Below are 21919 nucleotides of genomic sequence, written 5' to 3'. Positions count from 1 at the left end.
CCACATTTGCACAGAGTTGTAAGGATTGTAAGCAGTGCAAGTTAGTGATGCTGAGTTAGGCGAATTGATTGGTAATCTGAGCACAGGCAAATTACATATTTTCAAGGTAGGTTGTAGGACAAAGATTTCCAGGATAAGGGGCCTGTTAACTCTGAAAAATTTCTGGGGTACTTGATGAGCATATTTGCCTAAGTGTAAACTTGCTGAACATTACTTTGGAGAAAAAAAAATAGTACAGGTTCTTGGAAGCTCTATGCACAAGAGTAATGGGAATGATGGTGTGACTGCTGCTGAACCACTATGTCGCAGCCTGGTGTCTGTGATTCTAGGGTGAAGGAGTGCTAGAGGGGGGGCCATAGGAACGCCGCGCTGTTTCAGACCAGGGCCCATTTAGTGCAGCATTTGTTCTCCCACAAAGACCACACCTGGATGTCTAGGAAAGATTAAGAACACAGTGAATTTTGTAAAATTATTTGCACTAATGTTCTCCTGTCCTCTGACAATTTCAACTGTTAGGGATCTTCTGAGCTGCTTGTAGTTTGTGCATTTAGGGATTGTCCTTCCATATGCTTACCTTGTCTCTCCCTGGGCCTGTGCAGGTTTCTACAATATCTTTTGGTAGAGTGTGCAAGTTTGCTACCATTTCCATGAAGAGCAGTCTTGCTCCTGCCAGCTTTGTTTGGCAGCCATTGGTCCCTGGAGAAGAAACTGAACAGTCAATCCCCATCCACCATCTCCAAGCCTCCTATGATTTTTGTTTTGTTTTGTTTAATCTCTATAAAATGCCCTTCTTGCATAATTTCCTTTCCAGGCTGTAGAGCTTTGGCATTCCTTATGTGTAAGCTGTTCCATGGCTTTGCTTGTCCTTGTTATCCTTCTCGGAACCTCTAGGACCCAGGTGGATGAGACAGGGGTTTTTGCTCTTAACTCAGATTCTCTATTTTGCTTCCTCACTGAGCTGTGGGGACAAGAGGGAGTTGTTAGATACTCCTTCACTTATAACTGTTCTTGAGGGGAAAAAACCCAGAGCCTTATCCTAAATTACTTGTGTAAGTAATTGAAATATCATAGCAAAGAGTTTTGGAATGCTGAGTAGGCTAGGAGGTAGAGAGAAACAAGTGGAGATTTGAAATCATGGATACCTTTTTAACAGTGGCAGTAATTATTGAGAGGATAAAATTAAAGTTTACTGTGGAATTCCTGTCACTGGGGAAAAAAGTCAGGATTTGAGAGTTTATAGAAGTTAAGTTCTACGATGGCAGTTACTCAAAGTAAGATTTAAGATCGTGACGTCCTGTGATCTGTTCCACGAAGGTCAGACTAGGGAACGAACGACACAACAAAAAAACTGGTCTTTGATCAGCTGAAAGAACCACATGTGGCTTCTAAGGGCTGTCTGTTTTCCCAGGGCCTGAATTTTCAGGAAGAGTGAGCACTTACATTCTTTATTATATTTAAATGCAGATGCACTTAACATCTCTGAAAAGTGGCCCCAGGAGGAAGGGAGGAAAGCTGCGGAGCAGTTGGTCACAGCACACAGCGAGGCTGTGGCCAGGTTTATGTGTGCAGGAGGGGAAAGGGAAGCATGTCAGGGGAATTAATGAAGGGAGTTGTCATATTTCTGCAGGGGATAATGAAGGGAAATATGCCTGCGTGGTTAGCGAGTCCTTCACTTCCAGAATCCACTGGCTCAAGATGTTTGAACTTCCCCAGGCCATGTCAGCTGCCCGTTGGGTCTTGTGCTTGCTGAGCGTGGGTGCTCTGTGAAGTTACTCAGAGTGCCTGCAGGGAATGTGCAGCTCATTGGAGGTGATTTTGGCAGAGTATCTTGTCCTAGCAGAAAGGACTGGACTTTCTTACAGGTTTTTCTTTTCAACATTTCCTGGGAGGCCTATCAACCAGGCAGACTGGATCTTTGCCTCTTCCCCCGCCCAGGTTTCCAGGACAGGCGCCTTGTGTGCCTGCGGAGCAGTATTCTGCAGCACCCAGGTACCTCAGTGCCTCTCTCCCCTGCCCAGTGACTCCCTGTAGCTCTCTGGGGATCTCTGCCCACAGGGAAAAGGCAGAATATTCTCTTGGTAGTTTCAGACATGACGTTTACATTTGTATGATTCTTATCTCTTTAAGGCAGGAATAGTCATAAGCCAAGTATGTAAGGGGCACAAGAGAGTGCATTTGAAATCATATTGCAAATCTTTTAGCCTCTGAGCAGAGGTATGAGGGAGTCATTCTCAGGGATTCTGCATAACTCAAGGCTGGTATCCTCAAAGCAGGCTTTTAATTTCTCTTCTTCAACAATTTCCCATATTGTGTTTGAAATACAATGCCAGAAATTAAATGCTCTGAAAAGCACAACTCCTGTCACCTGCATTTAAATAATGATACAAAGTTAAGCCATATCTTTTAGATTTTGTAACACACTCACTCTCAGCTTTCCACAGTGATGTTTTCTCATGTTTCATCCGTCTGTTGTGATGTCTGTGATGCGACTGGTCAGGTCACGCTTGGGATCAGCAGTGTTTATAAACTTGAGTTGCTCTTTTCTATGGCTCCTGAGAATCTGCGTGATGAAGTGCTGGCAGTCAGCAGTACATCAGATGCTGATGTCATCTCTGTACACAAAAATGGAGCATGTGTCCCTTATCTTTAGAGTCTTTGTGATTTTTTTTTTTTCATCTACATTTTTGACCTATGACCTTGTAATCACCAACCAATAGACAAGGCAGTACAGCATGTGTTTTGAGGAGACGTTGTCCTGGTCAATTTACACGGCATAGCCTTCCCAGGCAAGATACTCTGTGTTCAAGAAGCAAAATGAATGAAGGAAAACAGCATGTGTAGTGTTAACAGTTTTCAAAAATGTGCATGTCGTCTTTTGTGATGCCTAAGTATACATTCCCTCAGCCTTTCTCTGTTGACAGACTGGTTTTCCTCACTCTGTATTGTGTTTGAGTCCCTGATGTAGTGGATAGTCAAAAATTTTATGGTGGTAGTGTTGTGAAAGATGCATTTAGGTACTGACACTTACCTGAACGGGCTTCACAGGCAGTACTGTCTGTCAGACTACAGAAAGACCAGTGGACAGCTTCTCTTCCACATATCTGCAAAATGCTCCTGAGCCTACCTATACCCAAAGTGAGTAAAAATTCACTGAACCTTCTTTTGTGCATCATCTCATCTCTTGAAATAATCACCTACCCTTTCTGCCTCCACCTTTGTATAAGAGACCTGGAACTACCTCTGATTGTCACCCTATCCCTCCCAGGGTGCACTTCTGTAAACAGTTTAAGTCAGTCTAAAGTGTCCACATTGCTGCTAAAAGCAGATATACTTCCCGTCTTCCTCCTGGGCCCAGGTGGGTGGTCCCAGTCCTGGCCTTCAGCTGTCACCAGCGCAGGGGATCAGGAGCCGCTTTCCCTAGGCTGGCATCTAGTGACCTTGGCGAGTGCAGGGCTGGTGGCAGGAAGACAGGACGTGGAATTCCCCCCTTTGGCAACAGCTTTATCGTAGGTTGGTTTAAACTGTTTATGGAGTTGTGCCCAAATCCAGTATGGCTCCAGAGGGACTGATGTTGGGTCTGTTTTCAGGGGGAGCTGTACAGAGTCATGTGCATTAAGCCTTTGTCACTGTCAAGGTGAATTTGTTGAAGAAATTAAAGTTAGATATGTGAAAGGGTTGATTCTTAGGCATTGTTTAGTATGAAAAGTATCTAGGTGGGGTTTTGGGGGTTTGGTTTGTGGTTTTTTGTTGGTGTTTTTTTGTTTTGTTTTAGGTTTGGGGTTGGTGTTTTTTTTGCTTTTTTTTTTTACAAAAAAAACCAAACAAACACCAAAACCAAACAGTGTGTAGTTTAAATTTTATGTTGGGGATTTTTAGAGTTTTCTAATGGAAGTCTTTGCTGTTTTCCTCACTCCCGTTGTTTTGTTTATTAAGTTAACCTGAATGAACTTCATCCAGCAGAGGCCTGAGAAAAGCTTTCACACTTCCTTCCTGTACCTGGATTTTTTTCAGAAACTGAAAACAGGATGTAGAATTTGAGTAAGAATCGAGTTCCTGACTATACAGTTAGACACTATGTGTCAGAACAGCTCGTCTGGGCAAGCGACAGAAAATAAGATCAACCTTGTCTATCTGATCTAAGGACACAGGTGGCTTTCTTCTTCCACTTCCCAGTAATCAAGTGTATTTCTGTAGTGCGTTCAAAGATTGACATACTTCAGCTATGCTGTGCGGTTTGATCTGGTTTATGAGTTGATAGCACAAACACCTGCATGGAATATAAATCTGCAGGTGACCAGCTTAGCCAGAAAAGCTCCTTCACGTGCAGTGAATCATGGGGGGAAATGCTATCCAAGGGAGGACTTACGAGGTACTTCATTACCAGATTTATGAAACTGAAAATATAGAGTTTTTCTCCCCTGATTTTAAAGAAAACCCGGGAAAGTAATTTGTTCATGTAATTCACCTTGCTATTTTTTTTTAGAGTGTAGGCTTCTCTTTTAAGCCTGTGGTCACTCTTGCAGTGTGGTAAGACAGCTAAGACCCCACTGGCTGATAAATCTGGCAAAGCGCAAACTTTATTCTGTCCTGCAGTTCCACCCGGCTTTACCAGTGCACCCAAAAGGGCCTTTCTTCCTAGCAAGGAAAGTAATGTATTTGGAATGATTTTGGAAGGATTGCTGTTCTGCAAGGAGAGCAGAATATTTTAGAGGTAGAGTGTCAAACACAACAATCTTGGGGTAGATTGAATGGTCTTGAACTGGAAACTGGAAGAAGTGATGATAGATGGTATTGAACAGCTTCTAATCTTAAGACTGCGCATTTCTTTCTGAGTAAAGCCAGACTCTGGATGGGGAGGAGGCTTCTGGATGCTGAGTATGTGAATTGTCTTACGCAAGTTGGTATTTCTGTGGAAGGTTGACTTAACGTTGTGTATTGTATAATGCTAATCACGCTAGTGGGGAACTATACTGTTGCCAAACAGTCTGGAGTATATAATAATGCAGTTTTGGGGTTTGTGTTGCGTACATACCCAGTGTACCCAGCAAGTTGGTAGCAGCCCATGCTGAAGTTTCTGTTGCTGCATCTTTGCTTTGGCTGTTGTTCATGCTTCGTAGGTTGAGAATAGCATGTGTACCTGCACACTGGGTAATGACTTCCCTGGTAGCTGTAGACCTCATGGATGGTAGCTATTTAATATATCCATAGGGTAGTAGGCATCCATTGTTTGCAGGCTGTCTTCTGTGTGGCTGATAAATGTGGTTCATAAACTCCTTCTCTGAAGGAGGATAAAGCACTTAGCTGAAGATGTGATATTTGGCTGCCGACTATGGTTACTCTTAGGTGGTGTTGATGTGAAGGAGGACTTTGGTCTGTCTTGTGGATAGCTCAGGTGAAGAACGTGTTCCCAAGTCTATCTTATATACGCTGTTGGACATTGGTGAAATAGCAGTGGGGAGAGGCAGTTACTAGTGGTAAATGACAAGTAGGTCAGGAAGAGTCCACGGTTTTGACCACAAAGTGATTACCCGGAGCACGTAGGAACAAGGTCCTGTCACAGAAGTGGTGATTGCTTCCTGTTGTTGAAGGCATGTCAGTATTTCACTGAGACTATCCAGGGCCAGAATAAATAAATGGTTACAAGCACTTCCGCAGTAAGTATGGTTAGATCATGTATGCAAAATGCAGGAGTGCACTTGCAAGTATTTACCCATCTGAAATTTTCTGTGGATTTCCTTTCAGATGTCACACAGCTTTGTGTAAGATGATCTCCTTTTGTTTCATCACTGCTTTGTCTATACGCAGAAGTGTGCAGAAGGACACTTGGCTGTGGAATGGAAAGCTGAAATTATCACATGTGTTTGTATCCACAAAGCATCTGTGGAAACTAAAGACAACCTTCAGAAAAGGAATTGTGGTAACTTACGTCAGACATAGGACTGATAATGAAGAGAGAAAATTGTTGTCATTTCTAAAGGAAAGAATAGAGTTAGGACCTGGATCTACCACCCAGCTGCTTCAGCTGTGATGGGGCTGGGTTTTTTTGACACTCTTACCCCTCCTCATTCTCCTCCTGCCCCGTCTCTCCCTTCCCTCTCTCATCCTCAGTACTGACACCAAGCTTGGTTAAATGCCACCTTGCCCTGAGAGGATTAGGCAGATTGGGATGGGGTGAAAGTCAATAGATCAGTGTAGAATGAGCAGAAACTAAAGCTAGGAAACTATTTGCTGTTTTAAAGGATAATCCAAAAAATTAAGCTCCCCAGGAGTGAAGGAGTGAAAACTTGTTTTTATATGATAATATGGATAGATTCAAATTGTACACTGTTGCATTTTGAAACAGTGTTGCTCAAGCTAAAGCCTCACATATGGATGGGATTCATGGTGAAGAGGAGCTGCTGGTATCTTGGATCTTGTTCTCTGCTATAGTAAGTCGTGTAATTCCGTAGAGATAGTAATTGTATAATGTCTTATAGAGACTAAACAGGTCAAGCTCCATTTTAAAAATAATGAGAGCTTCCGTTCCTCTTGCATCTGTTACTTCTTGCTCTCTTGTCAACCGTCTTATTTGTTGCTAAAACTTACTGATTTTATGCCATCTTAATCTTTCTGGTTGTCCCTCACAATCTTTAAGTGTAATAAACAAGTTTCATATGTGTAAAGTGTTTTTTTTTTTAAATTTCTTCCTTAAATTGGCCCAGGCTAGATTTAGACTGTGCCCATATGTCTGGTAGCTTAGGCAGTAGTTTCAAAGTATAGCTGGGAGCTATGAAGAGCTCCATGGTCCACAGTGTGAATTAACACCTCACTGCTGATGAACAAGGAGGTCTTGTGCTTCTGCCTCCTGCTCTGAACTATGTTTTTTCCCTCCCTCTGAACTGGCACTGGCATTCATCTGATCACAAGGTAAGATGAGTCCATTCGCTAGACCAACAAAGAAAAAATTGAAATAATTGATTTGTTTTAATCAGTTGTCCCTCTGCGGCATCAGATGAGAGTCAGAGGTAGAAAGAGGTATGAGGAGAGAACAGCTCCCTCCTCTGAAGAGCCATTAATTTGGCTTATGAAACCATACCCCTGTGTCTGCCCTGAAGAAGAATTGGGGGTCACTGTCACTGCTAAGTAACATGAGATTGAAGGAATCCAGGGCACAAAAGTCGTACGCTTCTCTTTATAAATTTTTTGAAATATCAGTCCTGGATATCTTTGTATGATTGTACTGCATTACACAAACACTTTCCCTTCTACCTTAAGTAAGCTATGTTCATTTTGAAAGTAAGCTACCAAACTGATCATCTAGGCCACTGCACCTTCACTGAAGTCAGTTCAGTAGCTGTGTGGGTTTTGTTCCTGTTGCGCCTCCTAAACCCAAATCAAATTAATCTTGACGTGTGATTCTTTCATTTTCTTTCAAGTATTTGCATATGGGGGAGATTCGTTCATCCTGTAAATGCTTTCCTCTACATAAGCAGTATTGACGTGAGTTTTGAGCTCAAAGTGTTATATGGTTGCTTTTAGAATTATTTAGCGTGCTCTAAATACAATTTAATATAAAAGCTATTTGCATTTTTTTCCTTTTCTCCAAAGTATTCTCATTTTGTGTAAGGAAAATTACCTGGTTTTGTCTTTTTAATCCCTGTGCCACTCTTATTTCTGCTTTTCATTTGTATAGCTGCGTTGAACAAGTATAAAATTGGGAATGATCTCCTACAAATCTAAAAATACTAATATGATTTATAAGATTAGGCAGTAGGACTGCCTCTGCAATGAAATTCTTTGCCCAGCTGCCAATCTACAGTCTTGGACAAGTCAGAGGTGTATAGATGTACAGCTTGTCTTCAACTTCAGGCATTTGAGCAGTCCTTTGGTTTTGACACTGCTCTTTACCTGTATTTGGTGTTTTGACACTTCCTAGTGTTATAGTATGGCAGTGTGAATTGTTAATTCCTATAAAATAAGAAAGAAGCTTTAAAAGTGCCCTAGTGTAAAATCTTCAAGAGGGATTCAGTTACCTCAGAGCCGTAAATTGCTTTTGGAAAACTTCACCCAGGCACTTCTGCAAATCTTACCCAAAATGAAGCAGGGGTTGGCATCTCGAGGTCAGTTACATCTCCTCCAAGAGCAAAGCCACGTATGGTTTAATAATACAATTAACAACTGTTAGCTTTCTGCTCAGTCTCAATATGCTTTTCACCGTTGTGTAAGGAGGTGTTCATCTGTGTCTGCAAGAACTTTGCTCACAGGAGCATTCCAGTTGTGTCATGGGGACTTGGTTTAAAAGTCCGGAGAGGTGGTGGATGCCTCATCCCCTGAAGCATTCCAGGTCAGGCTGGATGGGGCTCTGAGCAACCTGATCTAGCTGAAGATGTCCCTGCTCATTGCAGAGGGGTTGGACTAGGTGACCTTTAAAGATCCTTTCCAACCCAAACTATTCTATGATTCTATGAAAAATTGCATGAACTGTTCCCCAAAATGTGACTAGCAGAAATGAGTTTGTCTTCTCTTTAACTGTTTTTCTTTCACACATTCTTTCCTTTAAGCTTCCCTTCTGACTTCAATATAGAGTCTTAGAGTCATCCCTCTTCATTGCTTTTTTCTGGGGGCCCAGTGACACGCTGCTTCAGCAGTACTCTAGTTTCAGTACATTTCAACTGCTGCCATATTGTTTTCCAGCTGAGGTTTAGAGCTAAGGCACTAGGCTGTCATCTGCATCTCACTGTTTCTTTACAATAACATGTCAGATTTTCCTCTTGACGGTTGGAGTGCGTGAGCTACCTCCCTCTGAAATTGAGTGGTGGGGTTTTTTTGGGGTGGTTTTTTTTCCCTTTTTCTTAAACCTCAGTGACCTTTTAAACTAGATCTTTCCTCCTCTTGCTTTTCAAGCAGATCCTCACAAAGGAAACTTTGAATGCAGCAGCACACGCCTTGCCATCTTAAACGTAAGAGCTGCTTCGCTGCCTGGAGCTTGGCCCTCTTGGTGAGCACTCGTCTGCCCTGTGCCGTCCCTGCAGGTCGTGTGTCTCCTGCTCTGTGGCCACCTTGTTGACATGCCAGCCAAAAAGTGGCAGGGATGCTGCCCTGGACAATGAATGTCTCCTTGCAAGGCTCCTGGTGGGAGGAACCCTGCTGCAGGGAGGCCCTTTGCCCTTGCTCAGCTGGAGGGCCTTCTGGGTGTGCAGGCACTTCTGTGTGCCCCATTGCCCAAAAATACTGCAGCGCCCAAAAATATCTCACTGCCCAAGTGTGGGTGCTGTCTGTCTTCCAGCCCTGCGCACAGCTGCAAGGGAAGGAAGGCAGTGGGTTCTCTGTTGCTTTGACTGTGGTGTTGCTTCACATTTTAATGCAGCGTATTCAGGGGGTGTTAAACATGTAACGTAGCATCGCTTTGGGCCGCTGCAAAGGAGCTAAAGCCACATTTTGGGGAGGGAGGAGTAAATAAAGAGGGAATTTAAGTTCCTTTAACATATTTGCAGTTCTTCATGTAGAAGCTGCAGTGTATGAATATTGCATGAACACCCAAATTCTTATTTAAACGTGCTTTAAAATATCTTCTCCATTTATAGCAGAAGGAATTACACCTTTCTTATATCAGTTCTTTGAACTGCTGCTCATTTTTGTTGGGGCTCTATATTTTCTGGTGATTGATTCATTCCTTTGAAAGACTTGTTTGGAAAATAACTAGTGGAGAATCACAATCAATTTTTATTGAGAACAGAGTAAAGTTGTTCAAGGTGTAGGTATTTCAGAATCATGCACCTGGATTTGTATTGATCAGGGAATTGCTATTCACCTATGGCAGAAGTTTCACTAATGAAGGAGCACAAGTGTGGTCGTAATGGGGGACAGCTGCCTTTTTGTTTTGAGTGACTTCAGCAGTAGTGAAGGAGGAAGCCAAATGATCAATATGATTCAGTAGAGGAAAAATATGCAGAAGTAAAGGTGAGGGCTTGGCAGGAGGCTATGGGAAGAGTGGGAAGCAGAACAGAAAAACAGACACCTGAGGTGGTGGGATGTTGTGGGGTTTTTTTGTTTGATTTTGGTTTTCTTTCTCCTCTTTTAACATGGTAGCAGTTCACTACCCAAATCTGAGCAGGGATTGTTTCTGACATGCTGCCTTTTACTCAAGGAGATAGGTCTGATCACATGGCCAAAAAACCTTTTTACAGATGTTGTACCCAGCTGCTGCAGCTGCAGCTGGCTAAAGGAGGGAATGAGTTGGGATAATGTTCCTTCCTAGAAGGCTGCTGAGGCCTCTGGGAGGGGCTGGATTGTCAGAGTGGGTAGAGGGTGTCCTAAAACAGAGATCTGGCCCCTGTGGTGGTGGGATTTACCCACACTTGATGGCGGCTGAAAATAAGACTTTTAAATAAAAAGTAATAATTTTAATGTCAATGCTGTTCAGTTCACTTTGAGAGCCATGAGAAGAGCCAGAAAGGTGCTTGTGGAGACACAATTAAATCATCCTATACACAACTCTGCACATAACAGCATTGCTGCAAGTTATTAAAATCTTAGTCTAGAAAGTAGAAATGGAAAAAATTATCCAGATAAACCGATTCGTCTTTCTCTTTCCTCCTCTACCAGTCCAAGCAGGACTTTCATGTTCTTGAGGTCTCTGTGTCTCTCTAGAATGACTTAAGTGATACTTATTGTACTCTATCTCTGTCAAGATAGTATCAGGCCTCATTCACTGATAAGGGAACCTACCCCAGGAAGCCTTGTTTGCTTAATTTCTTATCAGTATTCTGATTAGGTTGCTTCAAGTGATAACTGTTCTCCCATGAATTTATTGTGTTTCAAATTCTTGTAAGCTACCTTCAGGTTTTCACTCCTTCGTCCTGCTGCTTGGCTAGACTGTAGTAATATAGTTTTATTTCTTCTAACAAATCTGTCATAGAGATGTAGGACAAGAATGTCCTAAAACAGCAGTGATGAACTCAGTGATGTGGAAAAATATGACTAGTATCTTACAGTTTTAAGGAAATCCTCATTAAGTCACTGCACAAACTAATGGGTTTTTTTATCTTAAAATCTGCATTTAGTTTTCCTTACTGCACCTCAAAACAGAGATAGAAGAAAATATAATGAGGGCAGCCTGTGTGATCAGAGAAGTAGGAAATAGTCTAAAGTATGCTAGTATTAGTCAGCCTGAAAAAGTGAAATAGCTAAGAGATGTTGGAAATCTCCAACATCGTGAATGGTATGCAAAAGGTGCATAAACAATATTTATTTGTTCACCCTTAAACTAACATTACTTAGGATGCTCAGTGAAATTAATCAAGTATGAAGTACAAGAAAGGAAGCACTGGTTCATGTAGCACATTGTGGTACTGTGGGGTTCATTGGCATAGGACCAGAATGGAGGTCTCGAAGTGACTGGGCAGTTTAGTGGATGCTGCTCTTCTACCCTGGGAAATCAAGGGGTCTAGTCAGGGGAAAGATTTCTCTATTTACATGCTGCCTAAGTGTTTGGTAAGACAAAGATTAATGAGTAAAATGGACTTTTGGTCCAAGTATGCCATTGCCTCCATGCTCTCAGGCTACTGAGTTTGTTTACGTGGTGTGGGAAGTGGTCAGTCCTTTGGCCCCCTGTTTACTTCAGCATTCCTGCTAGCATTACCACTTCAGCCTAACCGATGGCTCGGGAACTGTTGGGCAGGCTCAGTTGTCACTGCCAGCACTGCAAAACTTCGCACTGATTTCAGCCGGCAGCAGGTTAGTCCATAATGATGGTGTTGATGGTATTGTCTTGCAGTCAAGACATGTCAGACGGACCTGGTGTTGTATGTCAGTGTGAGCAGCCCAGGATTCTGTTCATGCTTCTTGACCTATTTGAGCTGTTTATATGGCTATTTACATAGTTGCAGAGGTGTAATTCTCCTATCGTGTGTCAAGGTCTTTTGGATGATAAACTGATTGACCTCTTTGTCATACTCCTTTAAGAGCTGTGTTCCAGATTATTCCTACATAAGTCTTTTTTTTGGTAGGGTTTCCCCATAGCATTGTAAAATGAAATATGAACAGTCTGCTAGGAAACTTGCGTTAGCTATAAATATACCAATAAGGGCAGAAAAATTTCTGTTCTAGACCTGTCCGTTTTCAATAGGCTTGTATTTTCTAGGCTGTTCTCACTTGGCATTTTTCATCTCCTTGCTCATTAATTTTGCTATTTTTGCATCATTCTTATTTTACATGTTTCCTGAAATCACAGAGAGGTTCAGTCCACCCACTCTGCCCTTTTCCTAAAAATGCAGTGTGATCAAATTTGCATTAACACCTAGTTGGTTCTCATGGTTGTATGATTCTGTCTTCAGTGTATGTGCAGTTCAGGAAAACTTGGGAGGCAGAACCATGAGTCACTTCACCACTAACTAAATGTCTAAGTCCAAAAAGTAGCCAGTGGCTTTTATTTTAAAGGCTGTGGAGAGGTACAGCTCTTCCATCTAGTTCTGTCTGAAAGAAATGTGGTTACTGAGATCTCCACATCACACCTGTAGGTGCTCTGGGTGCCTTTGGGACTCCTACTAGAGCTAGCTGCCTTGATATCATGTCAGAAAACATTTGGCTTCCTGTGGAAGAAATGAGAGAGGATAAGGGAACTGGAGAAATAGTATGTTGTGGTGTTTTGCTTGCTTTGCCAGGCTTTACACCCCCCTCCACTGTAACCATTCATGCAGAGCATAACTTGTGGCCTTGGCCTCGCTACGTGTACAGTAGGTGGGGTTAGCAGTACCTGTCAGATTTAATGGATTCATTGGAATTTTTTCCTTGGAAGAGCTGAATTTTTTTAATTTATTATTTTAAAGCTTTAAATGTACAAGTAAAATTACAGACTAGTTAAGACTTTCCACTATTCAAAGTGATATGATGTGGTTTGTAATTGCCAAAGCCTACCAAGTAGTTATGCTCAGTGTAAGGATTGTGTTGAGAACCGCTTGCTGGTGGGATTTTAAAAAAAAAATAATCCAACCAACCAAAAGTATCGAAACAAGAAGTGTCAGATTTTGGTCTCAGAAGCCAGGTAGGTTCACAGTCTGTGACTGCTGCTTTTGGCCTGTAGCTAAACAGGCTATACAACATATATTCTTGCATGTAGATGTGAAAGAAAAGCAAGCTATCTAATTCTTGGACTTATTTAGGGTTTATTAGCCTTTCTTGGCTAAAGGAGAACTGTATTATGTATAGTCTAAATTCAGCTGGTCTTTTGAACTTTTCCTCTTTACTTGTTTGTACAGTTTTGGGTTTTCAGCTATATGTATCTAGCTTATTTTTCTGTATTGCACCACAGTTGTGTTGGAGACCCTACTACACAAACAGACCCACAGTCCTGTCAGCCAAAAACTACAGCGTATTACAGGTCTCCTTGCCACGCAGTATTTCAGGTTATAACTGGATAGTATTTATTTGTCTCCAGACTTAATGCAGCCAATGCAATTAGGAGGACCTGAAAAATACAGTGTGTTTCACAAGGGGAAAGAGAGGAACATCATCCCCCAGGCAGGAAGCTGTAGAAGAGAAAGTTATGTGTATTGCTAGAGTATTTTGTGGTCTTGTGCCCTGGTGGCATTGTGGTTGCTGTCATGGTCAGCTCTCAGTCATCATCCCGCCTTCCAAAGACAAAGCTTTGCAATCAAAACGTTTAGCTAATACCAAACATCATAAGCTCTGCAGAGAAACTGCTTTAATTGCATATTGTTATTCCTCCCCTCCACACGCAGACTTAACTTTTGCATATTTAGCAGGTGCAAAATCTCTATATCTCTCTGGGCTACTTTATTTTCCCCACACACCAAGGTCTTACATGCACGTCTAGTTACTATGAAATAACTGTTCTTAACTGCTTCCTACGTTGTGTGTTGTTTCAGAACTAAGCAAGAGTTAATATATCTGAAAAACTTGCCTACTTTTTCCAGCTAGACAAAATGTTTTACTAGAAGTCTACCTATAAATCTTTCTTGTCTCTCTCCAGTAATAGGTCGTTTGCCTGCATGGGAGTGATACATAGTTCTAGTTATCCTGGAGTAGCTGAAGTGGTATCTCCTGAGTAGCACAAAATAGTGTGAACACACTCATTGTTAGCTGGGGGAGTTTCTTCAGGCAGGATTGTGTCTGTATCAGCAGTTGTACTTAAATAATGGATTAAGGAAACATCCGCTATTTGCTACTTCTGTGTCTGTTGTATTGGCATTGTGTTTCTGGTGGTTTAATACTGTGCTCTGCTAATGTTGTTTTTCTGTCCTTCACCATAGACTGCTTTGATTTTGATCAGAGGAAGATGGCGCGAAAATGGTGGAAATACAAATGGTTAGAAAAAGGCAGCAAGAATGCTAATTTTAAAAGTTTTACTGTGGGTTTCCGGTCTAAGAATAAAAGTCTGATATCATTGAGTGGCACTCTGTTCCAAAATGCTATCAGGGAAAAGCCAGCATCATCCTGATCTTCCTCTTCCTACCTCTGTCCTTCATACCACATGTACTTAAATTGTGTGTATTTAGTCCCTGCAGGCTTTCTGCCTCTATTATGTTATAGGGAAAAATGTCTTTGCTATCTGTTATACCACTACCCATGGCACTTCTCACAACTGCATCCCTGGCAGGTAGTGGGTTACCTGCAGTAGCACCTGGATGTGTGTTCAGCTGTGTGCACCAGGCTGGGCTCCTGTGAGTTTCTGTTGACTGAAGGAGTCGGTCTCTGACTGTGTAGCCTCAGGAAGACACTGAGGCAGCCCCCAGCATTAATCTCACTGTGGAAATGGGCTGGCAGAAGGGTCAGGTGCAACACACTTCCGAGCCCCTCCTTTCTTCTTGTGTACATTACAGTGGGGCAGGCGAGTCCTCGCCCTTTTTGCTATCTGCCTCTTGCTCTCTGGAAATAGCAAAGGTTGCAGCAAAGCTTGAATGCAAGCCAGAAGCCCTGTGCTGCCATTCCCCATCCTTTCCTACCTGACCTCCTTCCAGAGCTGCCAGCTTGGACCGCAGGAACAGTCCGTCCAGGAGGGCAGCGTCTCCCTGCTCCTGATCCTGGCTGCTGGCTTTGCTGGGCCCAGCCCTGCCTTGCCTTCTCACTTCTCCCCATCTCAGCCGGGCTGCAGCACCCTGCCAGAGGCAGCAGGACCTGTCCGAGGGGCCGGGGGCGAGCAGGCTGGGCGAGCAGGGGAGCCATGCACAGCCTCTCTGCACCCCGGCCCCACTCCTGGAGCTGGGGTTGCATGCTGCCCTCATCCCCCCAAGGTACGTGTGTCTGGGCTCGGGGTGCAGAGGGTGAGCCCTCGGCACCAGTGTCGTTTTCAGGGAGCTGGCGTTGGCTGGGCAGCAGGCATCTTCTCTGAGCCTCGGTTTTGCCTACACTTGGCAGTGGTAAGAATTGGAAATAGCTACCCTGCTCACACTCCTGAGAGCTTGTGCGTGCCTTTTGGGCTCTTGCAAGGATTTGTGCAGGTGCAATGAGTTCTGTATACTGTAGCTGATGAAAAATGTCTTCTGAACAAGCTTTATGCGTTCTGATGCTTGACTGTATACTGCACACATGCATATTTTGCAGGACTCTGCATACTTTCACCTTCAGAGTTTAAAACAGTATTTAAATATGATGTCCTGGTGGTGCAGTGGCGATTAACCAGTATTTGTTGTGGTTGTACTGATGCAGTATCAGCACGTACATTCCTCTGCTGGTTTCTGCCTCAGCCTTGATAGCAGCCCATCGCACAAAGTACTTGTAGTCAACAGCTGAATTGTGCAGGTATCGTGGAGAAAAACATGGGAGTAGTTCTGTATTGATACGGTATCATGTATACGTTACTCTTGCAGAGTTCCTGAATGATTACTAAACCTGCTGTACTTGATGAAGTTTTGCTTGCCTTGCAATGCAATTTTAAGGCCTAATAGGTATTTTTGATGTGCCCTTTTATTCCTGTTCACAGCTGCAATTTGCACATCCTGTAGATCTCTTTCAAAACATGTTGATAGGCATACACTTGAAAGTCAGTTACTCAAATAATTTTTTTTTCCTCTTTAGATGACAATCAAAACAAAACCAATGAAAAGAAAGAGAAAAAAATGGTTTCTCAGAAACCCCATGGTACCATAGAATATACAGTAAGTATTGGTTTGTGCTTTGTTCATGTCTGCTTCTTGAAAGTGTAGTTGTTGAGGTCAAGAGGGAGCCAGTGGCACAAAACTGAAAGCACCGAGTGAATACTGGCTGCAGTTTGTACCTACCTCAATAGGGATTGCTCCAAATACCATTGTGTGGGAAGAGCTAGGCTCACGCCCTGAACCACTGTTCAAACCAGGTCCCCTGCCTCTTCTCACAGCTGCCAGGCCTATTTTACTTTGGCACCATGGCTCTTTAGTAGAGTAATTGGTTTTGTTACTCTGAAAAATACTTTCATTCCACAGCGTTGCTTAGGTCATCAAGTGGTTGGCCTGTGCTTGGTCCTGAGGTGACGTGAGACCTCATTAAGCTTGAGCAGGGTGGTGGTGCCCTGCTGCGGCGGCTCAGAGGACTGGCTCTGTCCAGAAAGTCTCGGTGGGAGGCAGCCAGGTGCCTGAAACCCCTCCTCCATCACACAGAGTGGCTGTGGAAGGCAGGTGTCCCAGCTGGGAACAGCACAAATGCCTGATGGGCTGCGATTGCCAAAGGTGTAATGAACTTTACAGTGTGTGTCCTTTCCCCACTTGCCAGACCAGTTCTAAATAAGGTGGTGCTTCTTTAAAGTTTTACGAGAAAAGGAGAGGAACATCTGTAACACATCTCCATTTTATCTACTGTATAGTATGAGAGAATATTTCTTTTTATTGATCTGGCTTATGAGGTAAGCTATTAAACAGAGGGTATGTTGAGATCATCAAATCTATTCCCTGCAAACAGTCTGTTAGGTGGTTTTAGTTCAGCTGGTGTGCTGAATGTGTTCACAATGGTATCTTAAGCTTCAACTCTTTCTTCAGGCTGGAAATCAGGACACCATAAACAGCATAGCATTAAAGTTTAACATCACCCCAAACAAGCTTGTGGAGCTCAATAAGCTTTTCACGCAGACGATTGTGCCAGGCCAGGTAAATCTTTTATGTTTTGGGGTTTTTTATACCTGAAACCTGATAATTTGCTATGTATTTAAAAGCTTTTTACTAATTTCACAGATCTTTAGGTACTTGGATGCAAGGATAACAGACATTGGTAATTCAGATCCCTCAGAGGGGAACTCACTAGATCATTACCTGGAGTTGTGGGGCGGGGGAGCTTTGCCATTGCCATATCGGACTTTTGTTATTTATTTGCTGTCACTAAAGCTTAAAGGTGACTCTGAAGGTCAAGAGGGTAATGTAGCTGTTGCAAGAAAGGTAAATTTTTTGAAAGCCTAGATAAAGGCTATGTATAATACAATAAAGAATTAGAAAGTTAGATACAGTAACTAAAATGGCTCTCTGCCATTATATTGGGGATGAGTCAGTCTCCTGTAAGATGAGAAGTGAATGGAGATAGACTGTTTTTGGGAAAGTCAAGTAATGGAAATGCAAATGTGAAGGCTGACATCTGATTCATGAAGAGCAGATCTCTGCTTGTGCTTCATGGACATGAGATTGAATTGTCCTGGTTTGCAGATAGGGAAACTGAGGCACAAAGAGATGTCACGACTTGCTTAAGAATACCCAGCAGACAAAAGCTGGGATAAGCAAAATGGTTTTCTTTTCTGAACATTTTTAGTTTAAAACTAAACTGAACATTTTTTTAACTTTAGAAGTGACACTTGCAACAAATTACTCCATGTTTTTGTCTGGGATGGAGGTCCAAAGCTGTACTACAATTTTAGTACTGCTCTACTAAAAATGTGGGGTGTTCACTGTGAGAGAATATTAAAATTCAAACAAAGCATTATAATTTTATATACGCTTGTATTAGTGTAAGGGTTTATTTTTTTCTTTTAAATGGAGTACGTGATACTAAAATGCTGCTTCATATAAAGGATTTTTTTATAAATTTGGAAACACGAGTAGGTTTTCGGAAACAGGCAACCTATAGCAGTATTATAAACCTCTAGTACTAAAGATCCCCCATCTTCAGCAATGGCCTTCTCTTTGGAGCAGAGTTTGCTGTTACAAATTATTGACTGTTAACAGTAATTTTATAGTTACTTGCTTTGTAGTTGCGATAGTTGCAAGACAACCTGGGATTGTAACTTTAGGGGGGAAAGAAGGTGTGCATTGCAATCACAAGTGATCAGCACTGGGTTGTCCTTCTAGTAGAACGTAGTATTTATAGTGAATAACTCTGAAGCTTGTGTCTTACTGTTTTGACATGTGTTTGTTAGATTCTCTTTGTGCCAGAAACAAGTGCTGCGAGGCTGTCTTCTTTCAGTCCTGCTGCTCCCGTTTCTCCTTCTTCATCAGATGCTGAATATGACAAACTCCCTGTAAGTCAAACATTGATTCACTGGTCTTAAACTCACAAAATAATTTCTGATTCTGAAGCTGAGATTCAAAACTGTGTAAATATCAGGTTTTTCGATGTTACAGTTCAGACCTTGTGTGTAGTGTATTGAGTAACACTGATTTTAATTCACTGTACTACAAAATTTACCGTCTCTCTAAAATATTCCAAATTAAGGGAATTCTGTCTGAGTGTAGAAACCCAGTACAAGTTCATTTGGGCCCAGAGACTATCAAAGCAATTGAAAATGGTATAGTGTATAGTTTTTAAAGAACAGGAAGTTAAACATGAAGAATTATTTAGTGTTTCACCCTGGAGATTTCTGTACTGCTCTGAAGTCCAGAGCTTTGATCCTTCATTAGAATCCTTGTGCACAGAGGCTGTTAGTTCAGTCTGAGCAGTCAGTTTCTTTCTAGTTAAGCATATTATGGCGATACCCATATGTAGACTTGCCTTATGTAGACAGGCTGCTGGATTTAATCTTTGTGAAAGGCCTTCATGTAGCTGATCTTTCATTTTCCTTAGAAGGGTGATTGGCTATGATGATTTTAGGTAGTAGTTTTTCAGGAGTTTAGCTGTCTACCTACTGATGTTAAAGCAATTAGGCATTTCAAGTCCATAACCAATGAAGAGGAAAGTGGAGAGAAGCCTGGAGTGAATAACTGTATAAACTTGGACTTACGTGGGGAATCACACCAGTGCACTGTGTGGAGAGGTCTTCAATATAGATGAGGTGGCAGGACTGGCCCTCTCTTAATGAGAGTACCTCACTGAAATTCAGTGAGCTGACTTGCCTGGGCATTTTTTAATTTCTTGCCTGTTATTTGCTTGAAGGTTTTTTGTAATGTTACGAGGTTTTTCTTCTCTACAGGATACTGCAGGAAGTGTACGTACATACACGCATACATACATACATATGTGACCACCGCTTTTCTTCCTTAAGCAAAAGGAAAAGAGTTGGTTGAATCTGGCCTTTTAGTTTCCCAGAATCTAAAAGTGTATGATTCTGGTCCTGTTGCTCTGCACGGAACTTTTTCTTTTTTAAGGATGCTGATTTGGCAAGAAAGGCCTTCAAACCAGTTGAGAGAGTCCTGTCCTCCACTTCAGAAGAGGATGAGCCTGTGGTTGTCAAATTTTTAAAAATGAATTGTCGTTACTTCACAGATGGTAAGGTAGGTGGAACCTGGCTTTTGAATATTGTTTGAGATTCTTTAAAAGCAATATCTGTTTGGGTAAGTGAGAGATGAATATTGGGGAAGTCAAATGTGCTCCACGTTTGTAAAGAATGTAAAAGTTATGGTGGCTTTATCTATCACAGCTGTGTTTATTGGTACAGTGGTAATATGCTGTGTTATTTTGTTCTTTCAATTGTTTAATCTGTTATGATAATTGCTTTATTGATGAATAGCTCTTCTACCCGTCTTCATTCTCCTACCATGTCTTACTAGAATTACTAGAATTACACAGTTTAAGACTGTGTGTTGCTAGGTAGACAGAGAAAATTGCATTTTAGAGTTATGATGTGTCAGGATTAGTTGTCCAGTTCCATCAAATTGTGCAACACCTTTATAAAACGAGCACATGCCTATCTATTTCATTTATGACTCTAGGCTAAATTTTAACTGTTTCCGGAATGGTGTTTCCAAATGTGTCGTGTTGCTTCTGCACTTGCTAATGAACGTCATGCAAACCCTAATGAAAAGATAAATACTGCATGATGCAACCTTTTCTTTCTTTTTCTTGCAAGTGTTTTGTAATATACACATTCCCACTGGGACTCAACCCTAAATTTTACAGCAGCTGTTTTAGAAGCAAAGGCACAAAGCTTGGGCTGTATTTTAACCTTCTTAAAGTTGCCTGCCAGACACTCTCTTCTTGAACTGTCTACTTTGACGTATCTGCTCTTGTTGATTCTGGTTTCAGTTAGATGCCTGCATGTTTGGGTTTTAAGTTCTGTGGTATTTGTAACACTGGAGATGCTAACCGTTGTTATTTAAACATATTTTTCCCTTAGTCCTGACTTTTGTAAGATGGATGTGTTTATACCTACAGGTTTTGGCTTCTTTTCTCATCGAGTAGAGGTACACTGTATTTAACCACTCTGCAATTTTTCAGTCTGCTATTTTGTAGAAAGTAATAGAGGGCTACTTGATGTCTCATATGTAAATTAGGGAAATCCTGTCACTTTGTCATGTGATCCTTGCTGGGTGCAGATGATCCAGATTGCCAGTTTTATGGCTGCAGGGCTGAAAAAGTAATTTGCAGTCAGAACAATCATAAGTGGGACAGCTTCTTTGCCAGTGTAGCTAAAAACCCTTGTTGCCTGCCTTCCTGCAGCGGCTGGGTAGGAAGTACAGCCTACTGATGTATTGCTCTTCTGGCTAAAGAGAGTTACATACCTGTGGGAGAAGCCTCTGCACTTGATTTTGATTCTTTAATCCAAACACAAACCAGGCACGTGTATGTGAGTCATACAGGAGAAGCAAATGGGAAATACAGACTCTGCTTTACAAAGGAGCCAGGCACACATGTACTCACTTGCCAGTGTCAAGCCGTCAGCTTGGGATCTCCCTGACTGAAAAAAAACCAAACCAAGCTTGTGGTCATTTACTTGCCTATCTGTTAAGTCTTCTTTGGCTTGCCTTGTCTTCCAGATGACCTTGGATAATTAATAGTATCTGCAGTGTAGGTCATTCCTGTTGATCTATGGCTCTGTCTGTCAGATGTCATGATTTATGCACAGCTTCTGAGTTGGTCTGGTGAATTTTGTAGCTCATCTGGAAGAGAGGGTGCAGGAGCCAGACGTTGGAAATCTCCCTTGAAAAATGGTCAGTTGCCACAGGTTGAAAGCTGAATAATGGCTGATGCAGCCTCTTATCAAATCCATGGCTAAAGCACGTTTTGAAGAATTAGATGTCTTCTACAGCTGCGCAAAATATGCTTGGATCAGTGGTAGAAGCTGCTCCTAGGTGAGGGAGAAACTGTTTCATGTCAGGCCCCTATATGTAGAAGCTTTTTGCTTGTACCTCTGGGAGAGCAGATCAAGGGGAACTGTAATGTAGCTTAGCATGGTAACCGTGACATTTCCATGAGTAAGGCTGCCTTCAGGTGTGCCGGTTGCATATAAATTCACATATTGTATGAAGGTGGCTGAATCTAGAATAAAATGGTAGGTTTTCTCTCTTTCTTTTTTTTTTTTAAGTGCACTAACCTATTTGTCTGAGATTGATTAACAATCTGGAAGTTTAGCTTGTAGCAGCCAGCACTGGAAGTTGAATAGTTCAGATGTTTTTCCTTATCAGCCTGGAACTTGGGTGTCACTAAGCAATCTTTTTCTTTACTCTCCTTACAATGTCTGACTTCATGCAATTGGAAACCAAAATGTTTTGTTAGCAAACATTGCATGACGGGGTATATAGAGGCAGGAGAGAGGTTTTTCTCTTTAGGATAGGAGCCTAGATTCCAATACCAAATGATAAGTGAATTGCATGAG

General features: G+C 42.0%; 1 protein-coding gene across 7 annotated transcripts in view; it reads left to right on the top strand.

The window, feature by feature from the left end:
• NCOA7 (nuclear receptor coactivator 7) overlaps window positions 1–21919 on the top strand; it is a 97220-nt gene that overhangs the window by 51960 nt on the left and 23341 nt on the right. For all 7 annotated transcript variants that reach the window (XM_064447357.1, XM_064447351.1, XM_064447353.1 and 4 more), the window contains 4 exons: window positions 16015–16094; window positions 16947–17054; window positions 18308–18409; window positions 19473–19598. In XM_064447357.1, coding sequence (XP_064303427.1) covers window positions 16056–16094; window positions 16947–17054; window positions 18308–18409; window positions 19473–19598 — 375 coding nt within the window. In that variant the 5' untranslated portion in view covers window positions 16015–16055. The remainder of the gene's footprint in view (window positions 1–16014; window positions 16095–16946; window positions 17055–18307; window positions 18410–19472; window positions 19599–21919) is intronic.

The sequence above is a fragment of the Phalacrocorax carbo genome, chromosome 3, assembly GCF_963921805.1.
Source record: "Phalacrocorax carbo chromosome 3, bPhaCar2.1, whole genome shotgun sequence".
NCBI classification, from domain to species: Eukaryota; Metazoa; Chordata; class Aves; order Suliformes; family Phalacrocoracidae; genus Phalacrocorax; species Phalacrocorax carbo.
Note: the sequence above shows the minus strand (reverse complement) of the source record. Positions and strands in the feature narration are given on the sequence as shown.